The 26,991-nt window shown below is 39.5% G+C and overlaps 2 protein-coding genes across 6 annotated transcripts in view; one reads left to right on the forward strand and one right to left on the reverse strand.

Annotated features, from left to right (window-relative positions):
* Positions 1–6,111: 6,111 nt before the first annotated feature.
* Positions 6,112–16,395, forward strand: entpd3 (ectonucleoside triphosphate diphosphohydrolase 3). Its single transcript, XM_082552491.1, has 10 exons — positions 6,112–6,292; positions 8,569–8,706; positions 9,337–9,454; positions 9,609–9,768; positions 11,189–11,348; positions 11,462–11,689; positions 12,334–12,597; positions 12,686–12,796; positions 14,004–14,132; positions 14,897–16,395. Exons 2-10 carry the CDS (start codon positions 8,572–8,574, stop codon positions 15,083–15,085), a joined length of 1,494 nt encoding a protein of 497 aa, XP_082408617.1. The 5' UTR covers positions 6,112–6,292; positions 8,569–8,571; the 3' UTR covers positions 15,086–16,395.
* A 2,830-nt stretch (positions 16,396–19,225) lies between these two features.
* The window catches only part of LOC309717931 (RNA-binding motif, single-stranded-interacting protein 3-like), a 162,899-nt gene continuing 155,133 nt past the window's right edge, over positions 19,226–26,991 (reverse strand). For all 5 annotated transcript variants that reach the window (XM_082552863.1, XM_082552862.1, XM_082552864.1 and 2 more), the window contains 4 exons: positions 21,775–21,891; positions 21,458–21,544; positions 20,951–21,075; positions 19,226–20,566 (listed from right to left, as the gene is read on the reverse strand). In XM_082552863.1, coding sequence (XP_082408989.1) covers positions 20,563–20,566; positions 20,951–21,075; positions 21,458–21,544; positions 21,775–21,891 — 333 coding nt within the window. In that variant the 3' untranslated portion in view covers positions 19,226–20,562. The remainder of the gene's footprint in view (positions 20,567–20,950; positions 21,076–21,457; positions 21,545–21,774; positions 21,892–26,991) is intronic.

A 26,991-nucleotide genomic window follows, 5' to 3' on the forward strand; every position in this document is an offset into this window, starting at 1 on the left:
TGAGAGGTCTTACTTCTAGTGCTTACAATAGAGAACTTCACCTGTATAGACTTTATGAATAAAAAATGTGCTTCCACCAGGCACTCACTTGACTTGAGTGAAATGTTAACTCTTTATCTACAGAGAGGATAATGCAAAGAATTTTTTTATGAATATTCTTTTGTCTTCAGTGAATTATTTACTAATTCTTTACTTTTACTTCTTTACTTTAATCAGCATTTTTATTTGTTATCATTGTGTCAGTTTAACAGAAAATGTCGTTCCCCTGGTAATGAAGTGATCATCTTAAATATTGAAGGGGGAAAATCAGGCTTGAATCAACTTCATACTGAGATAAAAGCAAAGATTGCGTTCTTCTTTGAAATCCTTTGTAGGCTGCTTTTATGTTATCACAGTTGCTGACTTGTCTGAGTGATTGTCTCAGTCCTCAGATGCTTTCATAAGGCCTTGCAATTATAATTAAACATTTATTTGAGCACTTGGGGTGAAGGGGATGGAAGCACATATTTTACTGACTCTTAGTTGGGGATTTTACAATAATTTTGCTGGCAGAGAGAGTTTTGCTTCAAGCATTACAAATGTTTCTGGACATGCATTTTGCAGTTTGGCCACAAGGAGATGCCAACAGACACATGATCAGTATTTCTGACAGCTACACAGGAGTAATGGTTTAAAAATGTTGTAGAGCCTTCAGCTTTTAGGTTCTTCTTCTGTGGAAATAGCTCCCAGGTTGGATCTGGGAGAAAGACTGGACACTTGGTTTTCTTCTTTGCTCAGCACCATTCAGTCCTAATAGATGGCTGCCTGTCCCTGAGCCTGGTTCTGCTGGAGGTTTCTTCCTGTTCAAAGGGAGATTTTCCTCCACACTATGAGGTGCTTGACCAAAGGGAGTTGTCTGATTGTTGGGGGTTTCTCTCCATTATTGTTAGGCCCTTTTCTTACAATATGAAGCACCTTAAGGTGACTGCTGTTGTAATTTAGCCCTATATAAATAACATTTAAATGAATTTAGTTGAATACTAGTATGGTAACATCTTTAAATAATGCTTACCTTAAAATGAGAACAACCCAGCACTGAGAAATGTTGATTCCATATTAAAATAATCAAGCTTATAATCAGAAATATTCAATGCATAGTAAACTGACTTCAATCTTATGTGTGTACTCTGTAGTTAAATTCAATTTAGTTTTTTTTATATTGCGGTAAGTCACAGTAATTGTTGCCTCAGGGTACTTTATATTGCAAGACTCAACAAGCAGACAACTGACAATGAGCAAACACTCGGTCATAGTGGGAAGGAAAAACTCCCTTTTAACAGGAAGGAATCTCAGGCAGGACCAGGATCAAGGAGAGTCTGCCATCTGCTCCAGTAGGTTGCAAATGAGAGCCTGAAAGAGAAGAAAGCAGGGCGAGACAAAGGGGGGTAACATTAGTGTAATATTATTAGGTTGTATTACAGACAGCTCAAAAGCTATCTGACATTAACCTTTAATCCAAATAAAGCAGAGGCAAGTTATTTCATCAAAGAGAAATAACTTGTCTCTGGTCCAGTTTTGGACAGTGGCAACTGTTGTTGCTGTACAGAGGATTTTAAATCTAACAAACATCATGTGATTCAAGTGCAGACTTTCAGCTTTAATTTAAAGCTTCTCACAAAAGTATTTGATCAGCTGTTCAGGCATTTTTATACATAATCTACCGTATTTCAATCAAGACTTAGATTTTATGAGTCAGTTTCCACTCTCTGCTCATGAAAAAGTCTTTTAACAGTGAAAAGTCTTCTAAAAACGTTTCTTTGTCTTCAGTTGAACATGAATGTGAACATGCACAGAGTGACTTTTGATTGCACAGATATTAAGTGACCAAAGGCAGAAAACCACTAAAGTATTCCCAAGAATTTATCTCAGGGACATACGCTACGAAATCTCTATTAAAAGTTTCAAAGAAAGTCTTTCAGTTGAATTCAGTAACATTTGAGGAACAGCAGTTTTATTTAAAATAAATGATCTAAAGTATTGGTGTTTTTCCTCTAACTTAGCATAAGATCCCCAGTACTGCTTCAGTCCAGAAAAAGAACTAACTTCACTGTATATCACAGTTTTCTAGGCTCTGTGCAACTATACAGCATTGCAATCACATATGTATCGGTCTTTTGTTTATTTGTCCCTCTGGTGTCTGCGCTCATTTCCGTTGTTTTCTGGACAGTAGAGAATCCTGTCAGATAGTGCAAACATTTTCATGGAAGGAATCTTAGACGGGGTGGAAACTTTTATCTTAGCTAGGTGCTTGGTGACCTTGGTATGATGCATTCTTTCACAGGGTGTGATTGGTTGATAAAAAAGAAATAAAAGAATGAGCGTAGAAACAGCGGTGAATTCAATAAGTCTCAAAGAGATAGTAAAAGATCAGCCTTCTTTTTTTTTTTTATCTAACCAGCATTCCTGTTGTAACAACACAGAACTGAAATGTATGAGAGACCACATGAGAGTTCACCACTTCACTGAGGTAAAGCACAGTTTGTTCCACAGGTGATCAACCCGTGATCAAAGCAGACAAAACCTGGAACAAGCAGAGGCAAAAGCCAAAAGGCAAAACAGGGTTAGGCGCGTGGGAAATCCAATGCAAGAGCAGTATTACTGAAGTGCATACATAAACAAAAGCGAGCTGACAAAGGACAGGCAAAAAACACATTTTGAATACAAGGGAAGGGAATTACTCACAGGTGCAACACACTGGGGCAGAGCAGGTAATTGCAAAGGTGGGAGATACATAAAGACAGGGAGGGCAGGACCTGTGAAAAGTGTTTTTCTAGCATCTATTCTTAGCTGCAAAGTTGAACTTGTGATGTGAAACCTATGCTTTGTTCCAAACTAGGTTCAAACATGAGTCTTTACGGTACTGCCAAAACATTCAGAGAGCAAAGCACATTTGTATTGCAGTGCATAATTATTTGAACAGATAGAAATAGATCAGAACAGAAAACTACAAATATATAATCTCATATTGAAAATGCATATTTGAGCCCTGATGTGTTGGACTCGTCCAGTCCAACACATGCTGTCAGCCCACTAGGCTCAGCAGCCTTCAAATATCTGGTATGTGAGGTTTTTCCTGAAAGCATGCCCAAGATGCTGTTTCACTTGGGAGGGATCAGATGGGAAAACATTATAATCTACTAGCCATCAGCACGTAACTGAATCTCAAATCACAATGCGTTTGAGACCACAGAGATCCCATTACATGGCCAGCATATTTGCCCCATGTTGAAATGTGCACTGATTGCTGTTAACTCTGATATCTGTAATTCTACAAGGATAAGAGTTTCCTTTTTGATAATTCAATTGCAGCGTGCTGAGTGGTACACAGCTTTGACATGTAAGAGATATGGGTTTGTCCTGAGCTAGTCTGGGGACTACTTTCTGTCAAGCAGTGGTGGGGAAGAGGGTTGTGTACAGTGTTTCACACAGCGGCTCCCTGTGAGAGTCAGCCCTGTTGAAATAGTTAGGTAGATGGGGCGATGTGGTGGGAGTGGCTGAAGGGTGCGTGAAGGGAAATGGAGGCAGCAGGGTTTAAAGTGGACCAGCCTCCTACACCCATACATTAGAGGCATGAGGTGTAATTATCTGATAAGTTTACACCGCATAATGCTGTCATTATGTGCAGCATATGCATGCAAGTATGGGTCTGTCAAGCTAATTTATCAACGATGCATTAAGAGCTTCTAAACCTCTCTGTGCTGCCCTGTGACCTGCAGTAGAGATTCATCAGGGTGTTTAATGTGTTTTAAAAGCACTGAAAGAGACATAAACAATTAGTGAGAATATGTCTTGGTGGCTCTACAAATTCGAGTAGACTATAAACAGCACTGATGCTGAATTGGTAATTATCTGAGGATGACGGAACTTCCACTTTGTTTTTAGTTGTGCAGACAGCAGAAACTCAGTATTTTCTTAGGATGAAATAAAACATGCAACATATTGGAGATGATTACTAAATTCTTCCCAAATCATCACAAGATATGTACTCATATACATATATTCTTCACTATGAGTTGATTTATTTGCTTTCTTCTGCATTAAAGAGGAAATCACTGTGTTCACATGTTTCCTTACACAAGAGAAGACATGTGGGTGCAAACTTGTTTAGTCTGTCTTGCAGAGACAGACTAAACCCATACAACCCATGTGCAAAGCAGCAAAGCTGGAAAGAGCATGCATTCTAACAGAAGTATTGCAGTACTACCTCTATGAGAAAGTATGCAATCTTTCTGTAAGATACTTGCTTCTTCTCTTTCATCTCTTGGTGCTAATCTAATTTTAAGCTTCCTGTTCTTCCGGTTAATTCAGGCCAGTAGGTTTCAGGTCTCACGTTAGGCAACAAAAATACTTTATATACATTCACCGCCCATTGAATCAGACATGTAATTCACTTTCACTGACACCACTAGTGTCTCCTTTGTAGACAACCCAGAAACCAGTGCTGGTGTTAAAAAGGCAACAGATTCAGTGGTTAAAAAAACAAAAGCTGCTGCAAATTTACAGTCACGAAGAGAGACCACAGTATCAATGTTCTTTGAGCTGGGTCTTCATTTCAGTGTTTACTACACATCTGAGAAGTTTCATGACTGCATCTTGAACACTTGTGACTTTATCATGTTGATGAAATTGACAAGATAAACCCAGGACTAATTAATGCCACACATGCTGGATTAAACCACTTAAATAGAACCTGTCTGACAAAGTGAAGTAGGCTAAAAGATTTCAAAAAGCAACACAATCTAAAAGAACTTGACATATATCAGGCTGGATAAGGTTACAAAGCATTTTAAAAGGGTCTGGGATTCCAGTGAATGGTGGTGAGTGACATTATCCACAAATGGAGAAAACTAACACAATGTTTCACACACAAAAAACCCAACAGTCAAACATGTTGGTGGTAGCGTGATGGTCTGGGGTTGCTTTGCTGCTTCAGGACCTGGTATAGTGGAACCATAAATTCTGCTCTTTACCTTAAAGTCCTGAAGGAGTCCTGCTGTTGTGGGACAATGATCTGAAATACCTTTGAACCTTTGAATAACTCAACAACTCAGACCACTGTAATAACTTCTATTAAGATGCCAGGACAATAAACAAAGCTAGCAGATCCAGACGCTGGCACCCATGTGAGGAGGCCATGTCATAGTATGTCACAGTATTATAACAAAGTAACCACTTCCAATGCAATGGAACCATTTGTTGTCTGCCAACATAAAACATAAGGTAACCTGATGAAATTGTATTACAGGTAACAAATGGGTTGGTGGGTGGGTACCATAGAAAATACTTAAAATAGCAGCAGAATGCAGTGGCGTCTGACTTCTCAGCATTATTTGGGAATATTGCATTAACTGGTGTTTTGGTCATTACAGTAGGCTGCGCATGGAGACAGATGCATTCTGACAGTATCTCCACTCCTTAACTGATATTATACAGACTGATGCCGTATCAGTCTGGAAAAGCATTTCTCATGTTTCCAGATAGTGCTGCAAAACTCCTAACATATGAGCCCTTACAAAAATGTTCAGCAGTAGGAGCAATGCACACACCGTTAAAAGTATGCTTTTAACTCTCTGCTGTCTTCCCATAAAAAACAAACAAATATGCTGCAATAAAAGCTCAGGTTCCCATTCGTCCATCAGCACTGTGTCAGAGAAATTAATGACTCATGTTTGTCACACAAATGACTCTGAGTTTTGTCTGTGAGAACGCTGGCATCCCGTGCAGCTATCAACAAATCCTTGATTATTGATACAGCACTTAAGCCTTTGCTTTTCATAGCCTCCATTGCCTCATAATTTACTCCTATTAAATAACACCTGAATGTATAGTAAGTTCCACAGCAGACCCTCAGCCACATCAATTAGCATCCCAGCTCCAGCCCCATCTTCTCACATTGTTCATACTCACAAATACTTGTATCTGTTTTAATCACCAGACGCAGGCAATGAGCAAGGAGCAGCTGTGTTTCGTAGGCTGGCTGCTTTGTTGCACTGGTGCGTTGGGAGTGGCAAAAACTGGAGTCCTGCACACAATGCTCCTCCCCGCACTGTGACTTATGTTGGGGTACGCCACTCCTGTTCTTGTGGGCCAGTCACTCTTGAGAGCACTCAGAGCACCTTCTCTCTCTCTCTCTCTGTTCCTCTCTCTCTCTCTTGATTTGCTGCAACCACTTTTCCTGCTTTAGATCAACATCCCTTCGTCAGAACCATCTCTCTCTTATTCTCAACGAGGCTCTAAAAATCAGCTCTAGAAGGTAAGAAACAAAACATTTCCTCACATGCATTTATTTTTTAAACCTTTGAACACAACAGGTATTTAGACATGATCAAAGGGTTAATCAACACTGGCAAGTTAGTTTTACTGTACCGAGTGTGACGAGACACATTTGCTTCTATCCACTCCTCACCACCATAAGAACCTGTCCTTACAAGCAGGGGAGATAGCTCAAGTTATTTGACTCCCAGCGACACATGGCTGATTTTTTACTGAGTGGGTGTTAACAGAGTCGATATGACTTGTTGATTCACCTGGCTGAATTTTAAGTAAACTGCAGAACCAGTAATATCACATTGAGTATTTTATAGATATTGTGTAGTTTTGCAACTGCCAACTCAAAATCCTATAAGGACCATGCATTTCTATTCAGGTGATAGTAAAAAAAAATTCAAGTAACTTCACAATTAAGCTTTAGAAAACTATTGACATATAAAGTAAAATAGGTGCAAGTCAAGTGCAATTAATGTATTCAGTAAGTCTTTGTATTACAAACCCAAAAGGCGGCTCATTTACAATAACAAACTATAAGTAACTGTGCTGTTTGCCTAATCTTGTTGTTTCTCCACTGTGTGAAACTTTACATCCAGCAAATCTGAGATGCACTGCAGTGTAAATATGTAATATGTCAAGCTTATTAATGCTACTAAAAACCACAAGTAACAACTGTGCATGTAAAAAAAAAAAAAAAAAAAAAGGTGAGAAAGCAGTGGGAAAGAACTGAAACCAAAATTTACTTTACAGGGAGGAAGTGTTTGCCTCAGTGCTACTAAAATCACCCACAACCTTAAATACAGTTTAGTTTTTAAGCCCGGCTCATTGCGATGATAGCCCGTAAAGCCAGAGATGAGTGAGCTCACATTACCAGTGGCTCAAAAGACACATTGTTCCTTAACTGCAAATTAGCAGTATTATGCACTTACACGCATTATTACTTTATAGAATTATTTGTTTTCTATTCCATCCTCAGACACACCGTCACTCATGCCTCCTTATGTTTGTTTTCATTGTGAGCTGCTTGGAGTGTAAGAACTTGTACTGTGTTTGTCTTGGCAGGTTGATTGGATACAATCTCATGTAGTTACAGAAACATACCTTGTAGTGAATGCAACATAGACACAGCAAAAACAGATTGGTTGCTATTTCTCTTCATGTGCTGGCTGACACTTTACTTTCTTTGTGTTGGAAACAGCTCCGGGAAATGTTAAGCACGCGGTTATAAAGAAGAGACATTCAAAAGTGAAAGTCTAGGACGTGTATTGCACACATGGCTTTGAAATGTCAAGCATCTTGCGGGCAACATGTATCAGAAACATTAAACTCGCTTGTTGCCATGTCAGCCAGTTGTGATCGCACCTTGTCGAGCACCTTTAGCCTGCTTGTTTCTACAGAAGTTGCTGTGGTAACTTAAGAGTTATTCATAGATTAACAAACACTGGTTTTGTCATTGTTGTTATTGCCTATAAAAGAGGAGTCAGATAGCAAATTTTATTCCTGGATTTATGAAGCTTAAATGGACAATAAACAAGAGAGACACAGAACTAGGGTTCCACCTAATCCGCAAAGTGGTTGTCAGTCTGGTGAGGACAGTTTTGGCATGGCTGAGGGAGAATTACCTAACGGCTGTATACTGACAAATGGCTGCAATAACAGTGATGCAATCACACGGGAACATAACATGAGCAGAATAGTGTGGTGTGGCAGTTTCAGCAAATCTAAATAACATGATTATAATTGATTATTGATTGAATAACAAAGAGTATTCATATCAACTGGCATATTCATCTGTCAGTAAACTTCATGGATGTTTTTGAATTTAATGAGTCCTTGCAAAGTGATGAATATAGATTGTGATATATATTGCACAATGTTTATGAGAGTAGCTTTAAAGGTTTAAATTGTGTGCAGCCCATCTATGCACACATGAAAAAAAGCTGCATTTCATGTTGCATGCCTGTGTGTGATGTGTAATCGTAGCCAAAAAACAAACAAAAAAACAACAAACAGAAATGTTTTCGTTTAGTTTTTTTGCATTTTAGCACTTTCTCCCTAAAAGAGTTCTTCTGATTGAACAACCTCCCTCTGATTTGGATTTGGTTAAGCATCCGTTTGGCTTGCGAGCACTTACTCATCTGTAGCAGTCCTGGTCACTGTTACGGCTCATCGTGACTTTTTTAAACATCTGCACATCTTCACCTTGAAAGATGCTTTTAGTGAGAACCACACATCTTCTTTAACCCTATTTCTTGCCAACAGGAAATGGCTTCCAAACACAAGATGGGCTACAAGTGTCGGATAGCAGGAGTGATGCTTCTCCTCTTGACCAGCATCGCTGCCCTCGTTGCTGTTGCTGTTATCCAGGACACTTGGAGGTTTTTAGAATACAGCAAAGAGGTGAGCACATACGCACATCAGCGCAATACTCCAGGATGCAAATATAAATACGCATGCTGTTATAAAGACAACGCATAAAAACTGCACCGAAGGATCAGAGACGGGGGATTCCTCATCGGTCTGCTTGCTGATGAGTGGCGGTTCTGATGAAACACGTTTAACTTTGCGTGTACTGTTAATGGCATTCAAACAAACAGGCATGTTGTCCGTCTGCTGTTTCCCCTTTTCCTTTTAATTATAACTGAAAGCTTTTTGAAACAAGGGCTAAAAAAAAAAAAAAAAAAAGAGGAAAAAAACTCATTGTGATGACTTTCAGTTGCCGTTTTGCGTGTTTGTCAGTTCTCTTTTTGTGTATGTGTGTATGCTTTTTCATCAGGAGTGTGCCAGTGGTTTTTTACTTTTGCAGTTCTCACAATTCTCTAATTTGAGACTTTCTTTTCTGCTAAGGATACCATTACCCCACTATATCTCCATAAAGAAAATAGGCTTTTACTGCTGTTATGCAACATCTTTCACACAGAGGCCTGATGAAAGTCATGGTGGCTACTCTGTGCTTAATAGACAGCAACCTGCTAAGCTGATTGGAAAATGCTTGTGCAATAACATTTTTGTCTTCCTTCTTCCTGTTAGTACGGCATAGTGATAGACGCTGGCTCATCTCGTTCCAATGTATACCTGTATGAATGGCCAGGAGCGAAGGAGAACGAAACAGGAATAGTGACTGAGACATTAAACTGTAAAGTTGATGGTGAGTCACATATAACAAAGAGAGGAGGGGGGGTGCTGGCAAACTCTTTTTAGGCTTTTGCAAACAAAAGAAAAAACATAAAGAGTGTGTTTTAAATTGGAGACATTCTGGTTACTAGACACACGAGAATTTTAGCTTGGATTTGTGTCCTCAGGTAATGCCATCTCCGACATGAAGGTTATCCCCGAGATCGAAGAAAAGACAATGGCAGGATTTAGGAAATGCATGGACATCGTCACTAAAACCATTCCTCCAACAAAACACAACAGTACGCGCCTGTTTCTCGGAGCTACAGCTGGAATGAGACTCCTGCAGTAAGAAGCTTTTGATTATTTATATTATTATTGAAGAGTCAAAAGTGATTTTTTTATATTAATTCATTTTAAGCTTTTCTTGACCTTTCATGCACAGAGGAGTAAGCTGATGACTGAAGAACTGCAAGACATAATGAATACAAATACATTCTTAAAAAGTATAATATTTAGATCTGTGACTTTGTGTGTGTGTGGTGGGAATTTTTAATGGGTACAATGTATGATTTTTAAAGATGAGAATATCAAGACAGAGATGCAGAAATGTTCTTAAAGTGATGTATTTAATACTTTCAAATATGTGCTGTGGATTGAGTTTAAGAAAGTCCATTCAACTTCATTGGTGCTGAATTATGGATGCCGATTTTGCTGTGCAAGCATTCAAGAGACAAAAAGGGAGGTTTGCTTCACAGTAAAGCTTTGTGTCTTATATTGCCCCCCTTTTGCCTGATGGATAACCCCCCTTCCCTCTGGATGCCTGGGGAAGCCCCAGCAATAAAAACACATTCAGACTAAAGGGCAGGACAAAACTTAGGAATCTCAATCACATGGGTCGAACTCTGGGCCCGGCATTAAATATGGCTTTTCATACTTTCCAGCCCAAGGAAAGATGATGACAAAAGCAGACCTTCTAGGCAGAAGTAGGGGACAGCGTATATTGTTGTTAAAGTATAACAAACATACAAAAAAAGGTTGATTAGTTTGCATGAAATGATTTACAGTCATGTGAAAAAGGACATCCTCTTTAGCATAATTTAAAAAACATAACATCTGTTCCAGACTCTAACATTATTTAAATAGATGAACACTCCTCATTGCTTCCAGGCACTGCGAATCAAATGCATCTGATTAACTGCTCATCAGCAAGTGTGAGCACATGGATAAAAGATGATGTTTTGGCAGTTTATTGGTTTAGAGCATTTCGTTTTGTGTCAGCACGACGCCAAACAGGATCTTATTATAAAATCTACAATTGTACAGTGAAAATGATTATTCACAAGTGAGAAATTATTAAGACAGTCGCGAATCTTCTGAGCGGTGGACTTTCCAGCAAATGCACCCCAAACTCAGACCGTGCAACGCTCAGAGAAACAGCAGAAAGACAAAAACAAAACAACCAAAAATAAATAAAACCCACACATAAAACAGTTAATGACAGAAACATTAAAAAAAATCTTCACATCCTAGTGTTTTTAAAATGACATACTGATCTCATTTTAAAAAACAGAGCCAAGCCTTCTAGCCTACCGTCATGACTTCTGGCTTAGATGAGTTTAAAATAAAAATAATAGCAAATAATAGCATCTAAAATACGTGTATTTGGCAAAATCTTTACCTGCTTCATTAATGATAGTGAATCCATTTGTCAACGTCTGTTTCTAGTGTGATGTCTAATAGTTCTGTTTTCTGCTGTGCTGTTAAGAATGAAAGATGCACAGAGGGCCAATGACGTCCTGGTAAAACTCAGACAATACCTGAGTTCCCTCCCCTTCATGTTTCAAAATGCTTCAGTCATCACTGGGCAGGAAGAAGGGCTTTATGGCTGGATCACTGTCAACTACCTAAAGGGAAACTTGGTAGAGGTATGACACAGCCTTCACCTGTCTGATCGATTGCCCAAAAAACAAGATAATTGCAGCTTTAAAAATTTGCTATTGTACGTTTCATCGTTTATTAATCTTCGTTGTTTTTGCAGAAAAACATGTGGAACGCATACGTACGGCCGCAGGGAGCAAAGACTGTCGGCTCCATGGATCTTGGAGGAGCATCAACACAGATTGCCTTTGCGGTCCAGGATGATCTCAAGGGAGCCGACTACCTGCGTGTCAAACTGTATGGTTACCCTTACAATGTCTACACACACAGTTTCCTCTGCTATGGCAAAAATGAAGCTGGGAAGTTGGTTCTGGAGAAAGTAGTGCAGGTGAATGACTTTGTCCTCCGTTTCTTTTACAAGTATGCACAGAAAAAAAATAGTGTCTTTCACTGAACTCTCATATTCCCAAGGTACTACAAGAGTGGTGGTTCTTTCCTTAGGCTGTTATGCGTTGCTGTGCTATCGTTTAAGTGCAGTGGGAACGTCTGGGTCTTTGCACACATGTGCACTGCGAAATCCATTAATGGCCAATTTGTGGAATGATTAGTGAACGCTGCTGTCCCTGAGCTGCTAACAGCCAAAGGATCCAGGGATGCATTATGTCATTAAGAATATTGATCGAACCGTGATTGTCGTCAAGCTAGTCTGGGAGAAATGCATCGTTTCTGGTAATTCATAGCTTCATTCTTGAAACTAATAATGATTCTACAAGAAATATGCTGAAAGTGCATCAGAGTGATGGTATGACAGCTTAACCTTATAGTTTCTGTTTACTTCAGACTTTGTATGCGGTGTTGTATAATTTAAAGAAATAAGCCCTACAGTGTGGAGATAATGTGCCATTCATTTTTTCCTCTTATCCAGTTCAGGGTTGGGGTCTTTTTCTGTCCTATTTATTTATAGATTTTGCCTTCTTCTTAAAAAAATCGTTATCTTTTGACATTTTTTTTATTATTTTTTTTATTTTCCAGCAATCATCTAACCCCAAAAACATAACAAACCCCTGCTATCCTAAAGGTTTCAATACTTCCAAAAAGGCATCATCAATTTTTGAGTCACAGTGTACAAAGAAACCGCAAAACTACGACCCCAATCAAGAGCTGATCTTCTTTGGTGGTGGCGACTCAGACGGCTGTGGGAAAGTAGTGAAATCCATATTTGATTTCAAGACCTGCTCCTCGTCTCAGTGTTCCTTCAACGGGGTGGAGCAGCCACCAGTCACCGGAGATTTCCTGGTAACACGCAGTGCAAATATAACACATGAAAGCAAATAGATCACGATGCAAAACAACTTAGTGTGTGTGTTTCTGCTGGTCCGACCAGGCATACGCTGGATTCTTCTGGACTGCCCTGGCTCTGCAGTTGAATGGCACATCAAACATTAATCACTTCAACACCTCAGTTAGGAACTTCTGCCACAAAAACTGGGCAACGGTAAGTTTTCATACAGGTAGAAAATCAAGAAATTTCATTTCATTTCATTTATTTGTTCATTTTCAGGCACAACAAATACCTATATTGAACATAAAATGCACAAAACAAAAAACAAAAATTGCCTGAAAAAGGAGTGGGACGAAATTAAGGTGAGGAAGAACAGAAATCATGTTTAGGAAGGAGAGAATGACAGAATTAATATGAAGGTAATTACATAAAATACGTTGTCATTTTCATTCATCAAGATTAGAACAGAAGGCACAACAGAAAGTAAACTACTCACCAGCTCTGACAATGCTGTGCGCCCACATTTTCTTCTTTTTGCTCGTGTGTCCACATTTTTTACTAGTAATATACACTGACTGGACACTCTATTAGGTACACCTTTAATGAGTTGCACCCCCTTCAACCTTCAAAACTGTGGCATTTAAAGGAGGATCAATTGGTACTAAGGGGCCCGAAATATGCCAAGAAAATATCCTCAACACCACGTTAAACCATTAATACAAAGCAGCACGCTTTCAGGCTTTTTGCACCAAAGTCTGGCCCTATCATCTGAATGTCACAGCAGAAATCCAGGGTCATTAGACCAGGCAACATTTTTCCGCTCTTCTCTTGCCCTTTAGTGAGCCTGTGCTTTTGTATACCCTGGTTGTCTGGCACCCAGCAACCATGTCACAAGTGGTTATTTGAGTTATTGTTCCCTTTCCTCTAAGCAGTCTGGCCATTCTCAGATGACCTCTGAAATCAACAAGGCATTTTTCCCCAGAGAAATACCACTCACTCAACTCCCAGTAGGTCTGCAGTTTATAAAAAACTCAGAGCACCCTCTCTCGGCACCAACACCAACGGCATCTTTGAAAGCATCTCCTCGACCCTCGATTTTGTTGCGAGTGTCTGCCACATCAGTTTTTAAAAACATGATCAGTTAGGTAACAAACTCAATGTCAGGCCAAAAAAGTGATTTAGAGAGACATGCTTGTGCTAACCACAGCTGTAGAGTGCAGCTGTGCAAAAGAAACAAAGTTACTTCAGGATAAAGGTAATGAAATAAACTGCACTCCGTCTTTGTTACACAATATTTTCATGATCTTGATTAAATAATCGTTATTTCTCACTGAAATGGGATTAAACTGAAATTAATACAATTAGCTTGTGTCATTACAATCACAGGCTAAACTCTGATCTTTGTTCAACCTTCTTTCAGCTGAACGCACAAAAGAACATCAAATTCATCGAGACCCACTGTTACGCAGGTCATTACGTCTTTACTTTGCTGGCAGATGGATACAAATTTGACACCGACACCTGGAAAAACATCAACTTTCAACAACAGGTTGGTTAAACAGCAGTAAATAAGACAAATAGTATTATTTTTATTTGTAAGTTTCAATACTGCCTTCTATGAGGCTAGTACATTACAATCCTCCCATTGTTCAAAGTTTATGGATGGCTTGTGCGCTAATTCTTCTTGAAATATAACTGTAAGATGTACTAATTTGGTGAGAGTTGTTTTGGAAAGCTGTTGACAGCTGATACATGTTCAAATACAGGAAGCCATTTAACTGCCTTTGGCAGTCGTATGTGAATGAGGCCACCCACTTGAAACTGTTGTTGATGTCGTAGGAATAGTCTGCAATGAAAAAGCTAAAGAGCAGAAGGCATGCCATCAATTTGTCACAAAGAAACTCCCTCAGTAGAAGGGGATTCCTGGTCTTTGACACTCTGTATATTACTCATGATTCATAAAGGACGAACGATTACAGCCAATGTTTCCACACTGCAAAGAGCGTTCGGCCTTTTGCACTCAAGACAAGACTTTTTAAACAGCTGGCAATTCTCCCAATTTCCAACAATGGCGTTAGTGTGCAGTTTGGGATGTCTGCTGCTTGATAGGTTCTTTCAAGACTTTGAGTTACGAAACAGCCTGTTCTTTTTCTTCTTCTTTGGGTGCTATGACTCATCTTTTGCCCTACAGCTGTAATTATACAATTTCATGATTTTCATCCCGCTGGCATGCAAGGTGGTGTACTGGTGTTGGAAGCAAGTGGTTTTAAATATAAAACATTCAAATTACTTGTTTTCTTTCTTTTCCTGTAGGTAAAGAAAACTAATATAGGCTGGAGTTTGGGCTACATGCTGAGTATGTCCAACATGATTCCTTCCGAAGTGAAGAAAATCCCTCCTATGTCAAACCCCGTGTTTGCCGGCCTCATCTTTCTATTTTCGGCGCTAACAATTATGACTGCCGTCTTAGTTTTCATCATCTTCATTCGCACCTGCTACTGAGAACGTAGGTTACAGAGGAAATCACTGGCTATTGAAAGGCCTGGGAACTGCTGTAATTCTGCAAGAGGTTCGGAGAATCCTACAGTTGCATGTGCCAAGACGCCTGGACTGGACGTTAACAATCAAATGTGTTATTATTCAGGTTGAGACATGAACTAGCTTTTAGTTTAAAAAAACAAACAAAACTGAAGAGCCTCAAAATCAATGCAGTACGTTGTGCTGGCATCTTTGAGGGTTTTAGCTTCAGATAAAATATGTAAAAGCAGCTTTAAAAAGCATTAGACCACTCTTCATTCTCTACCTCAGGGAATCTTACAAAAATTAATGTACTTTTTTTTTTAATTTAGTTGACTGCGCTCAACAAAATAGTGATAGTGTTTGTCTAAATGGCACAAAAATATAAGAGCATCCATCAGTCTCCATGTGCTTGTTCTTGTTGTGCAATTCCCAAAATGAGTCGAACGCCCGCTTTAGACCAGAGCATGAGTTACTGTTTCTTTCCCTGCATTTTACATGTTATAGCACTGAAAATGGTTGCAAATTGTTGTACTGTAGCTTTAATGTATTGTTTTATATTGTGTATGGTCTTGCCAAACTTTAAGCGCACAACTATAGCTTTTTTTGAATTAACATTTCCCTAATAAATGATGCCATTGTCTCATTATTTTCATATCAGTTTAAAATTATTGACATACAACCTACTTAACTAATTTGGTCATCACAGAAAGTCATTCAGTGCTACAGCAGTTCTACGTGCTTCTCTTGATTTAACTAAATGCATCATAGTCGTATATTGCTGCAGTGAGTTATAAAAGGCTTGCATTCTGAGCAAAGTATTGTTGGATAGTTGTACACAAGTGGTTCATTCAGTTGTATAAATGGAGCAGTTGGGAAAAGAAAAATTAAGCCCTGTTAGCAATGACAATCCATTAGTGGTGAAGCACATGGATGGATGGATGGACTTGAAGCAGAGACACTGTTTTTACATCCTGCTGATTCAGCTGGTAGATGAAACTGGCAACTGTTACAAAGTAATATTTTGGTACTTTCCTGGTTATTTATTATTTCTTTATAAAGAAAAGATGAATAAAAATAAAGATTTCATGACAGTAATTTGTTCACAGGAACAGCAAGTATGATGTATGACTAAACTGCATGAATAAAACTGTCTCTTGACATTTTGTTGTCATTGCACTGGAGAAAATGATGCATGATTGTCATTTGATGCAGACTGCTTGCACCGTTTCTGCTTTGGCGATAATGAGCTCTCTTGTCAGTACTGTATGCAATAAACTTCTCAACTAACTGCATCTTTTGGAGCTGTAGTTTCATAATCTCGCTTGGTGAAACTAAACGCTTAAACGTTTTTAATCCTTTACAGCAGTTAAAACCATTTTGCGTGTGTGAACTTAACTTGGTCACTTACTAAAATTGCACACGTGCACACCAATGGACTTTCAGTCCTTTCCTTCTACAGAAAACAATAGCGCACTCCAGTGGTAGTGTGTTGTTCCTGCAGAATATCCAGGACGAGTTCATTTTTGTTATTTTTTATTGAAAGTTTCGACTAAAAAGAAAATAAAACAAAGAAACAAACAAAAAGACACATCTGAAGCTACAGGAATATCCACTGGTTCTACAGACACTCTCAAAAATCACAATTTTAAAGACATGGGGGGCATGTGACCAAGCAAATAAAAAAAATAGCTACAGTGGGGCAAAAAAGTATTTAGTCAGCCACCGATTGTGCAAGTTCCCCCACTTAAAATGATGACAGAGGTCAGTAATTTGCACCAGAGGTACACTTCAACTGTGAGAGACAGAATGTGAAGAAAAAAAAAAAAATCCATGAATCCACATGGTAGGATTTGTAAAGAATTTATTCGTAAATCAGGGTGGAAAATAAGTATTTGGTCAATAACAAAGATACAACTCAATACTTTGTAACATAACCTTTGTTGGCAATAACAGAGGTCAAACGTTTACTATAGGTCTTTACCAGGTTTGCACACACAGTAGCTGGTATTTTGGCCCATTCCTCCATGCAGATCTTCTCGAGAGCAGTGATGTTTTGGGGCTGTCGCCGAGCAACACGGACTTTCAACTCCCGCCACAGATTTTCTATGGGGTTGAGGTCTGGAGACTGGCTAGGCCACTCCAGGACTTTCAAATGCTTCTTACGGAGCCACTCCTTTGTTGCCCGGGCGGTGTGTTTTGGATCATTGTCATGTTGGAAGACCCAGCCTCGTTTCATCTTCAAAGTTCTCACTGATGGAAGGAGGTTTTAGCTCAAAATCTCACGATACATGGCCCCATTCATTCTGTCCTTAACACGGATCAGTCGTCCTGTCCCCTTGGCAGAAAAACAGCCCCATAGCATGATGTTTCCACCCCCATGCTTCACAGTAGGTATGGTGTTCTTGGGATGCAACTCAGTATTCTTCTTCCTCCAAACACGACGAGTTGAGTTTATACCAAAAAGTTCTACTTTGGTTTCATCTGACCACATGACATTCTCCCAATCCTCTGCTGTATCATCCATGTGCTCTCTGGCAAACTTCAGACGGGCCTGGACATGCACTGGCTTCAGCAGCGGAACACGTCTGGCACTGCGGGATTTGATTCCCTGCCGTTGTAGTGTGTTACTGATGGTGACCTTTGTTACTTTGGTCCCAGCTCTCTGCAGGTCATTCACCAGGTCCCCCCGTGTGGTTCTGGGATCTTTGCTCACCGTTCTCATGATCATTTTGACCCCACGGGATGAGATCTTGCGTGGAGCCCCAGATCGAGGGAGATTATCAGTGGTCTTGTATGTCTTCCATTTTCTGATGATTGCTCCCACAGTTGATTTTTTCACATCAAGCTGCTTGCCTATTGTAGATTCACTCTTCCCAGTCTGGTGCAGGTCTACAATACTTTTCCTGGTGTCCTTCGAAAGCTCTTTGGTCTTGGCCATGGCGGAGTTTGGAGTCTGACTGTTTGAGGCTGTGGACAGGTGTCTTTTATACAGATGATGAGTTCAAACAGGTGCCATTCATACAGGTAACAAGTGGGGGACAGAAAAGCTTCTTACAGAAGACGTTACAGGTCTGTGAGAGCCAGAGATTTTCCTTGTTTGAGGTGACCAAATACTTATTTTCCACCCTAATTTACGAATAAATTCTTTACAAATCCTACCATGTGAATTCATGGATTTTTTTTTCACATTCTGTCTCTCACAGTTGAAGTGTACCTCTGGTGCAAATTACTGACCTCTGTCATCATTTTAAGTGGGGGAACTTGCACAATCGGTGGCTGACTAAATACTTTTTTGCCCCACTGTAAGTTACTTCTGTTGCATCTTCTTGTACACACCTGTACAAAAAAAAGATCTTATAAATATTACTTTTGATTTTGAGTTCTCTCTCTTTCACTCCCTACCCCTGTTTATTTTAGAGCTTTCTATCCATTTGATTTTGGTTAAACCAATTTTGTTTTCTCCTATGTCTATTTGTTTCTTGTGTCTCTCCTTAGCTTCCTTTCATTGGTGGAAAGTCAAGGCGTGTGAGTCTTCGAAGGCGTGACCTCAGAACCAGTGCGAGCCAGTTAAAGTTCATCTTAAGTTTTCTTCTGTTCTCAACCGATATTCTCTAGGCACAATAATGCACGTTTGTGTTTCTTTCATCTTTATTCTGCTTAAAATGATCAATTACAGTCACTCTGGAGGTGCAAATATTCCACGGAGACCCAACATAAGACAACCTCAATCCCCAATACTGAAAAGTGTTTAGCAGCTCACACATAATCATCAAAAAGAGAAAAAAAAAACAAAAGTAAAGGCAACATAAAAGTAATTCTCCTTATTTTTTTTTAGGAGAATATATATAAGCTGAAATCATTTCGTTCAACAGGAATGCCCTTTCCTCTCACAGAGATCATTGACCTGCTCATATTTTCAGTGGCTTGTGTTTGGCAAGAACGAGACAAAACAGTGAGTTGGACTTAGATTATGCAAAACAATGACATCTGTCATATTTTGGGAAGCATTCATCGCGAGCTATGCCGTCTGGGCGTTGTTATGTAAGGTCAGTCGATGAGGCCTCGGCAGGATGTCGTTGGGTGTCTAATAAAAAGTAGCTTTTTCACCAGGATTCCACAGGGTTTTAGATGCGGTGGTAGTTTGATCACATGACGCACAAAACATCTCGTCCCATTGAGGCAAATGTGCTAAAGGACCAACTGCATGCTCTCATTCACTGATCATTTCACACAGCAACAGCTTGACAAAAACCAAAAAGCAGATTCAAAGTGGAAAAAATTAAGAAAAAGCAACAGGAAGATCTCTTTACAACTTAGTTTCTTCATCTTTGGTATAAAATATGCCACCCGCGGGCTGTATTTTTGTTCAACAGTTAAGAAAGACTCAAGAAACTGTCAACAGTTTTACTAAAACTATTGCTTTTTGCACATTTAAAAATCCTAGCTTTTTTTTCTCTGCTTTTTCTCAAAGTCAGAAATGTTCCTTTTTCTTTTTGCAATGAGACAAGCAAGCAGGCAAAGGAAAAACTTTTAAAAGCACCGCAATGAAAAAAATAAAAATACAAAATAAGTGGTGGAGAAACTGAATTTCTTTCCCATGATTGAACTAAACTGCATTTCCAGGAAGCGGTGGGCTGACTGCTCCCACAAGTTGTAAAAGGATTTTTTTCCCTAGTCAACCAACATCACCTGCACTGTACCACATAATTTAAAATCACCTTCATACAAATACAACCTTTTTTTGTCTTATACAGATAGCTTTGTAGATTTCATTTCTGAGGCTCTCAAACTCAAAGAACCCTTTAAAAAAAATCATTCAACAACTCAGTCCTTTTTTTAAATAATTCAACACTTGGAAACTTTTTTTCCCCAAAGTTTGAGAAAATTAAGGCAATAAAGATTTACGAAAACACTAATATTCTAGAAAACTACTCAAATAATAAAAAGAATGGAAATAATGTAGCTTAATATCAAAGGAAGACAGCCCGTTTTTGTTCAAGACTTGGCTTCCTTCTATTTTCAATAAAAAAGTCTGAAAATCTACCTGCACATTCAAATGTTCATTTTTTTTCTGTACAGTTGGTTGACTTTAGATTTCTCTTTATGTCCCCTTATCTGTTTTTTTTTCCTTTGGAGGCAAAGTCCAGTCTCATGGTGAAAAATGAAAACTCAAAGTTGGAGACTGCCATTGATTTCATTGTCTTTGAGTTTAGCAAACCATCATTTGCTTTTTCTTCTGTCTTTTTCTTAGTTCAACCAGGTAAGAAAGATATTTTTTTTCTTCGTTTTGTCTTTTATTTGGTGCCCGTGCACAGTGGAAGCATTCTCCCGTCAGTGATGTCCATGTCACCTCTGTTTTTGTTTTTTGTTTTGTCCCGTTTCCTTTTGATACTCTGCGTCTCCAGCGCCTTCGTGCAGTCCTCCTAAAGGCAACGCAGCAATGATTCCTACCAATCCTGTTATCTAAAAGAGACAGAAAAGTCAGTGAGCGAGGACGTGACTGAGGGAACCGTGAACAATGTTACCGGGTTTTTTTGTAAGCAGGCACAACAGTCTTTGTACAATCACTATGTGTAAAGGAAACCACCCGTCGGTTATCTAGGAGGCAGAAAAACAAGATAAACACCAGGAAAAAGATAAAAAGCCAGAAGGAGAATTTTGCAAACAAAGGTTGCCATGCATCTGTGACCAAAACAGAAAAAGCGCGGCATAATCTGGGAATTTTACTGCAGTCCTTTATAGCTGATGCTGTTCATTTTTCCAGATACAGTTAATGTACCAGTTAGGATGCACCAGCTGTACAAGACCATGTGAAAAAAATTACAGACTTGCAATCATCACACTTACTTAGTCTGCTGGTAAGAGTAGGCTGTGGCGTGATCTCCTGTGTTCTCCACAGGTAAAGGCTGCTGCCCACTGGCGTCCTGTGAGGAGGGGGCAGCTGTCTGTGGAGAGGGGTCTGTCACCACACCCTGAACAGGGGGGGGGAAAGCCAGATATTAAGGAACAAAAGAAAGCCTTGAAACTTTGGGCAATCATATAAAAGTAGGGACTCCTTTATGGCACATAGATAAGGAATCCAAAGAGAAAAATTCAATTAGCATTTTTTTTTTTTTTAAAGGTGACAGGTTGATCTGGTGCGGTCAGTTTTCTGTCTGTGATTTTAACTTTATATACTTGTGAACTTGTAAAACAGCTCCTCTGATCTTTGGGGAGGGTTTGGTGTAAATTATTTCTCTCATTGAAGTATACGGATTGCCAAAGGCTAAGCAAGACTAATATATCACAAAATATATATGTTTAATCAGCAGTTTTCATTTCAAATGAAAGTTTGCAGGTTGTTTCGGTCCTTACGTCCACTGTGATGGCCGAGGCAGGCACTGCAGTGTACTGGGGAATGTAGGTTCCTTGCATAGGAGCAGCCGCTGCAGCAGGCATGTACTACAGATAAAAGGGGAAGAACACAGACTGTGTCATTTGTCTTATGGTCATTTCACATTTTAGACTGAAAACAGAAGCACCGGGGCAGTTTTCCTCTGCTCTAGCGCTTCTACTCTGAGAAAAACACTGAAACTGCAAGTGTACAATTATATTACACATATAACTCAAAGGATAAAACAAACACATGCACACACAGCACGATGAGCTGACTGGCCAAAGGGGAGACTTACAGTGCCTGTTGGGCCCAGAGACAGGTGGTTCATCTGCTGGGTTAGAGGAGCCATTACACTGGAGGGGTGAATAGACAAACTGGGCTCAATGGCAGCAGCTGGAGTGATCACAGCACCCTGGAGTAGAAATGGAAGGATACAAATCCAGTCAGCTTATAGCTAATAACTGTTATTTGGAGTCAAAAGTGATTTGGAGTCACTCAGTGATATTTAATTCAGATGCAGGAATCAATATATGATCAGATGGTGGAGAAAGGAAATTAAATCGGAAGAAATGTGGAGATTAAAAAAAGAAAGAAATAAGCTGAGTAAAGAGACAACAGCTTTAAGCAATTTGCAGGCAAACATAACTCAAAGAAAAGGGGGGGGGGGGGGGGGGGAAGATTCAGAACAACTTTGACATGTTGGTTTAAAAAAACAAAACAAAAAAAACCAATGCTGAGACCTTAATGGCAAAATTGCTAAAGGGACCTCTGGCTAATATGTCGGTTCTGTGTCGGGCTCGTAGCCGAAAACTAGCTTTACTTTGTTTGCCAGTGAGAGACAGAGAGGCGTTGAAAGACTGCTCCAACGGAACTTATTGTTTCAGAGGAAAACACGAACACGGTGTCCAGTCGAGTCTTAATAGCTTACTTACAACTGGGCTTGTCGGGCACTCTTTTTGGCTGCAGTGGTTATTATTATATTTACATGCTTCCAGCTCCCGTTTCTGGAAGGTCATTTACTGAATGATAATTTTTTAAAAATATTTCTTCACATCATTATGCGACCGCAAGGAGGGGTGACATGGGCCGCGAGATTGAGACACAGACATTAGAGCCTCTTAATGTGAGTTTCATTTGGGTTTCCACCAGCGTGGAATTACCAAAAATAGAGAGGGCATAGCCTAACATATGAAACAGGAAAAGACCCCCGTGTAATCCATTTATTTCAACAAAGTAACCGTATTCTGAATACCACCCTTTTAAACAGTAACTGTAACAGAATACAGTTACTCATATTTTGTATTTTAAATACGTAACACCGGTACATTTATTCCGTTACTCCCCAACACTGTTTACAGCTTAAACACATAATTAAGAAAACATCTATAAACTACTGTATAAAGTATAAAGGGTTCTGATCACTCATTAACCTATCAAAGTAAGAAAGTGTAGTGTACAACGTGTTTTAAAGCAATGACACATTGTAGTTTTTTTAAGCTGAAGTAAAAAAAAATTGCAGCTAGAAGAAGTAGTTACATTTGGTGACTGCAAATTGTGCGAGTTTGTACATGAGCAACACAACCAGTCAGCAGGCTTGGCAGCAAGGCTTGACAGAACCTGCTTGTGAATGGAGCAGAGACGCTTTTACTCTAAATCTCTTGAGTGTGAAGGCCTTTGAAGCAGTCTAACACCTTGATGCGCTGAGATCTACTTTTCCAGTGCAGCTCTGCTACAACTTCAACAGCTCTGTAAAGATTTGATAGGAGACTGTGTGCTCTGGTTATTTGTGATGGATGTTTAACTACACTTCCCATGAGCACAGACAGCATCAGTGGTTATGTATTGGTGCTGCTCTTGAGAGCAGTCAGCACCTCTACAGCTTCAAGTTGAGACATAACGTTAGAAGAACACAAGTATTAAATTTAGGTATTTTAGGCACACGCCTGGCTGTATGGCAGACGACTTAACAGCTTTGAATCTGTAGGGTTTCTCTGGGAGGCTCGCAACAACAAAACCACACATAAGCACATACAGTACACACTTTCAAAACAAGGAAAGTTCTAGATATCTGAAGTGCTCGCTTTGAATGCATATACAGTCTGACAGTTGTTCACAGTTAAGATTCTGTAAGGTAAGACCCTTATGACTGCAGGCTTTACAGGAAAAAAACATGCACGCGTGCACACACTGTGCAAACAAAGATTGTCAGAGCTGTTAACAAAGGTACAATGTTTTTCTTCCTGACTGCTGTCTTCATAGAGAGATCTGTTTGCAGAACACAGCAGCATCAGAAATGCTCTGTAAACACTTTCCTCAGTATTACAAGTGAATGAGACGAAAGCCCACACACACACACACACACACACACACACACCAACAGATCTACCCTCAAACCGGCACAAAAGCTTTGGCTCATGCAGGTAAATTTACCAGCCAGAATCGTATTAACACCCGAGCTTTTCAACCATCTAAATAATGCGTTCTCTCTTGTAATGAATTCTCATCCTCCCTTTCTCTTTCTTTCACTTCATCCAATCTCACAGCAGGTTTCCAGGCAGAAACAAAAAAATGAAACCCACAATGAGTAGCTGTCTGCTCTGATTTATAGCTCTACAAGTGATCAACTCTCCATCTCTGTATGGGTCTGCACCCGGGCACTATGTATTAGTATGTAATGAGTGCAGTTGTATGTTATGGTGTGCGTGTTTTTAATGCATCAGATGATTTTCCTGGGGTATAAATGAGCCCACATGACAGTTATCGTTTCCCTGAGGACATGACTTAAAAAAAAACAAAAACCCCACACAGAATCTACTTCAACTTTGAACTTGCCCTCTCTCCCTCTCCCCTGTCAGTTTCCCATTAAAGAAGAGAAGCAGACTGACTGCTGCAGGCAGTCTGAAAGCATCAAATACATAGTATTAGTGATAATGATACTCGTTTATTGAGAAAACCCCTAAATGCTGTTTTTATGATGGGCGCTCCATGTGCGTGAGAATGCAAAGAGTTTTGAATTGGCATTATTTGTTCTTACTGAGGTGGTGTGCTACGACGTGCAGATGTTTCTATTATTCTATAAGCTGATTTCCTGAGACCACACCCTCTTTATCAACACACAAAGTACACTGGATTTTCGGCGTAAAACCAGACAAGTACTCCTTAGTTCCCGGCTTTATCCATGCACCCGCAGGCATGCACCTGTGACAGTTCTGCACACACGGGATCTCGCGGTTAGGAAACAAAACAAAACAAACGTGAGGTATAGAGCTCTATTTGCAAGCCCTGATATTGTACACTGCCTTTGTCTCCTGCAGAGCTGAAATCCCAGTTCTTTAGATGTCTCATTACAGCCCTCCTCAATAAGCAGCATTGATTGTGTGTGTGTGTGTGTGTGTGTGTGTGTGTGTGTGTGTGATTTTTTTTTTTTTTTGCGTGGTTTGGCTAATGCATTCATTTCCTGTAGGGGGATTTGTGAGTAATTATGCACAAAGACATCCTCTCACTAATTAAGATGTAAAGACAGGCAGTTCAAGTAATCTGGGCATCCCACCAAGGCGCAGAAATGCACAATCCTTAAGGCAGTGTGTGTACAGGTGTGTTTAATGTGTGTGTACATTAATCAGGCAGTGTGTAGCTACACTGGTGTCTGTCGGTAATCACAGTTGTGTGAGCCTCTACTGCTCCTTTTAATAAAGTAAAGCACATTTGTTTTTTATTTGAAATAACGTCAACCTCATCAGTAATTTTACAAATGACCATTTAAAAATGCAATTCTTAACCATAAATAATGTATTATTTTTAAGTAATATTTAAAAAAAAACACTACAAACCATGCAACCTAATGCAAATTTATCATGTAAAATTCAAATTCCCCTCCTAAAATCCACAGTTTTTTTAAATTATGTTAGCACAGCTGAAAACGATTGTACTGATTACATAAGCAATAAATTTACTTCTGTGTCTGAAACATAAGGGTTCCTGGTTTTGATTACACTCAACATGGCTAAAAAAATAACTCAGTTTTCTTGTTTTAAGAAGTAAATGCTATTGCATGAGGCAAACTGAACAATCTGAAATTAAGTGTGTTTATGTCAGCATTGTGTAGTATTCTCCGGTGACAGTACAAAGTGGTTAGTTTGAGAAAAAGATCGTTCATAGGTCCTCAACTGGTCACTGCATTAAATGGTTCCTGTAAAACACCAGCCTGCAGGTGATTTTTAGATGCTGGCCTTCTAGGAAGAGTTGTCCAAAGAGCCATAACTGTGATCAGTCAATAAAAGTAGAAAATAAAGACAGGGGAAAAAAATCCCCAAAACACAACACACAAATATTGGGCAGACGTAAGCAGTTTTCAGACATGAAATGATGCTGGAATAGTGTTTGACAGCATCTGCTAAGTGTGGTGGAGGAAATTTGATGGTTTGAGGCTTTGGTCGTGCTAAAGTGGGAGATTTGTACAGCAAAAGATCTTGAACAAGAGAAAGGCAGGCTTTCACTCTGTTTTGTAGTGCCATACAGTGCCTGTGGATACAGCAAGACTGGAGTTGATTTCCAAAGCAACTCTGACATTTATAGGAACTACTCAGCTGGTGTTTTGCCTATAATGGAGTGGCCAGCGCAGTCACTGGCTCTTAACTACTCATCTGTTATGGGAACAGAAAAACTGCCAGAGTGCCAAAGGGCTGCAAGGCTGCAAAACTGAGACAGTACAAAATTGTTCCATCAATCAAAAATATTTTTATCTAATGTTATTAATGTCTATTTCGTTTCACTGCAAATCTGTTAGATTAAGTTTTCATGAATTTAAATATCCTAGTTGACCCCAAACCTATGAGCAATAGTGTATGTGCATTTTTAATCCTGAGCCATGAAAACAGCACACAGCATTGATGTTTGTTCTCTTGTTCTAACCTTTTAATTAGACTCATTAATTTCTTTAGCGACAGAGTGTCTCACATTCCAATTTTGGTGCCACAAGCATTTAAAAATCTCAAAGTAGATGATGGACTGTTAACCAGAGGAGGTGTGCGCATGTTCATCTAGCTAAAAGTGTCAATGAGTGCATAGCATTTATCAAAGTTACCAGTCATTAACTGCAGTACAGCAGTGAGGAAGCCTCTGCTACCATAGGAACAGACTTAAGCTGCTGTGTCTCTCAGTCTCCCTCCCTGATGCAGCTTTAATTTGTCAAGCTCTTCAGTATCCAGGAAATACAATAACTACCCCTCATCTTTGTTGTCTAACAGGGAATTTGTCTATACATAGACAAGGGTGGAGAACAGATGTGCACAGCCCAAACATGCTTTTGCAGCGGCTGTTTTCGTTTCTTTGTTCTCAATATATTCATTGTAATCCCTTCTTTCCTCTTTCCCTGCACCTCCTTCTCGCCCCTGTCCTCCTTGTCAAATCCGCCGTGTTTATTTATTTATTTTTCTCTTTCTCCAAACCATCAATCTCTGCTCAAGCTCACCCTGTCTTTTCCCAAGTCTTAGGAAGTCATATCAAGCGGCCT

Source organism: Aulonocara stuartgranti, assembly GCF_965226115.1.
Source record: "Aulonocara stuartgranti genome assembly, chromosome: 11".
Lineage (NCBI taxonomy): Eukaryota > Metazoa > Chordata > Actinopteri > Cichliformes > Cichlidae > Aulonocara > Aulonocara stuartgranti.

What these genes read in the sequence shown, in the direction of transcription:
- entpd3 (XM_082552491.1), top strand. Translation starts at nt 8,572, where the DNA reads ATGGCTTCCAAACACAAGATGGGCTACAAGTGTCGGATAGCAGGAGTG. An exon ending in TTCTGGAGAAAGTAGTGCAG is followed by an intron (nt 11,690 to 12,333) that starts GTGAATGACTTT and finishes TTTATTTTCCAG; the next exon opens with CAATCATCTAACCCCAAAAA. An exon ending in CAGTCACCGGAGATTTCCTG is followed by an intron (nt 12,598 to 12,685) that starts GTAACACGCAGT and finishes TGGTCCGACCAG; the next exon opens with GCATACGCTGGATTCTTCTG.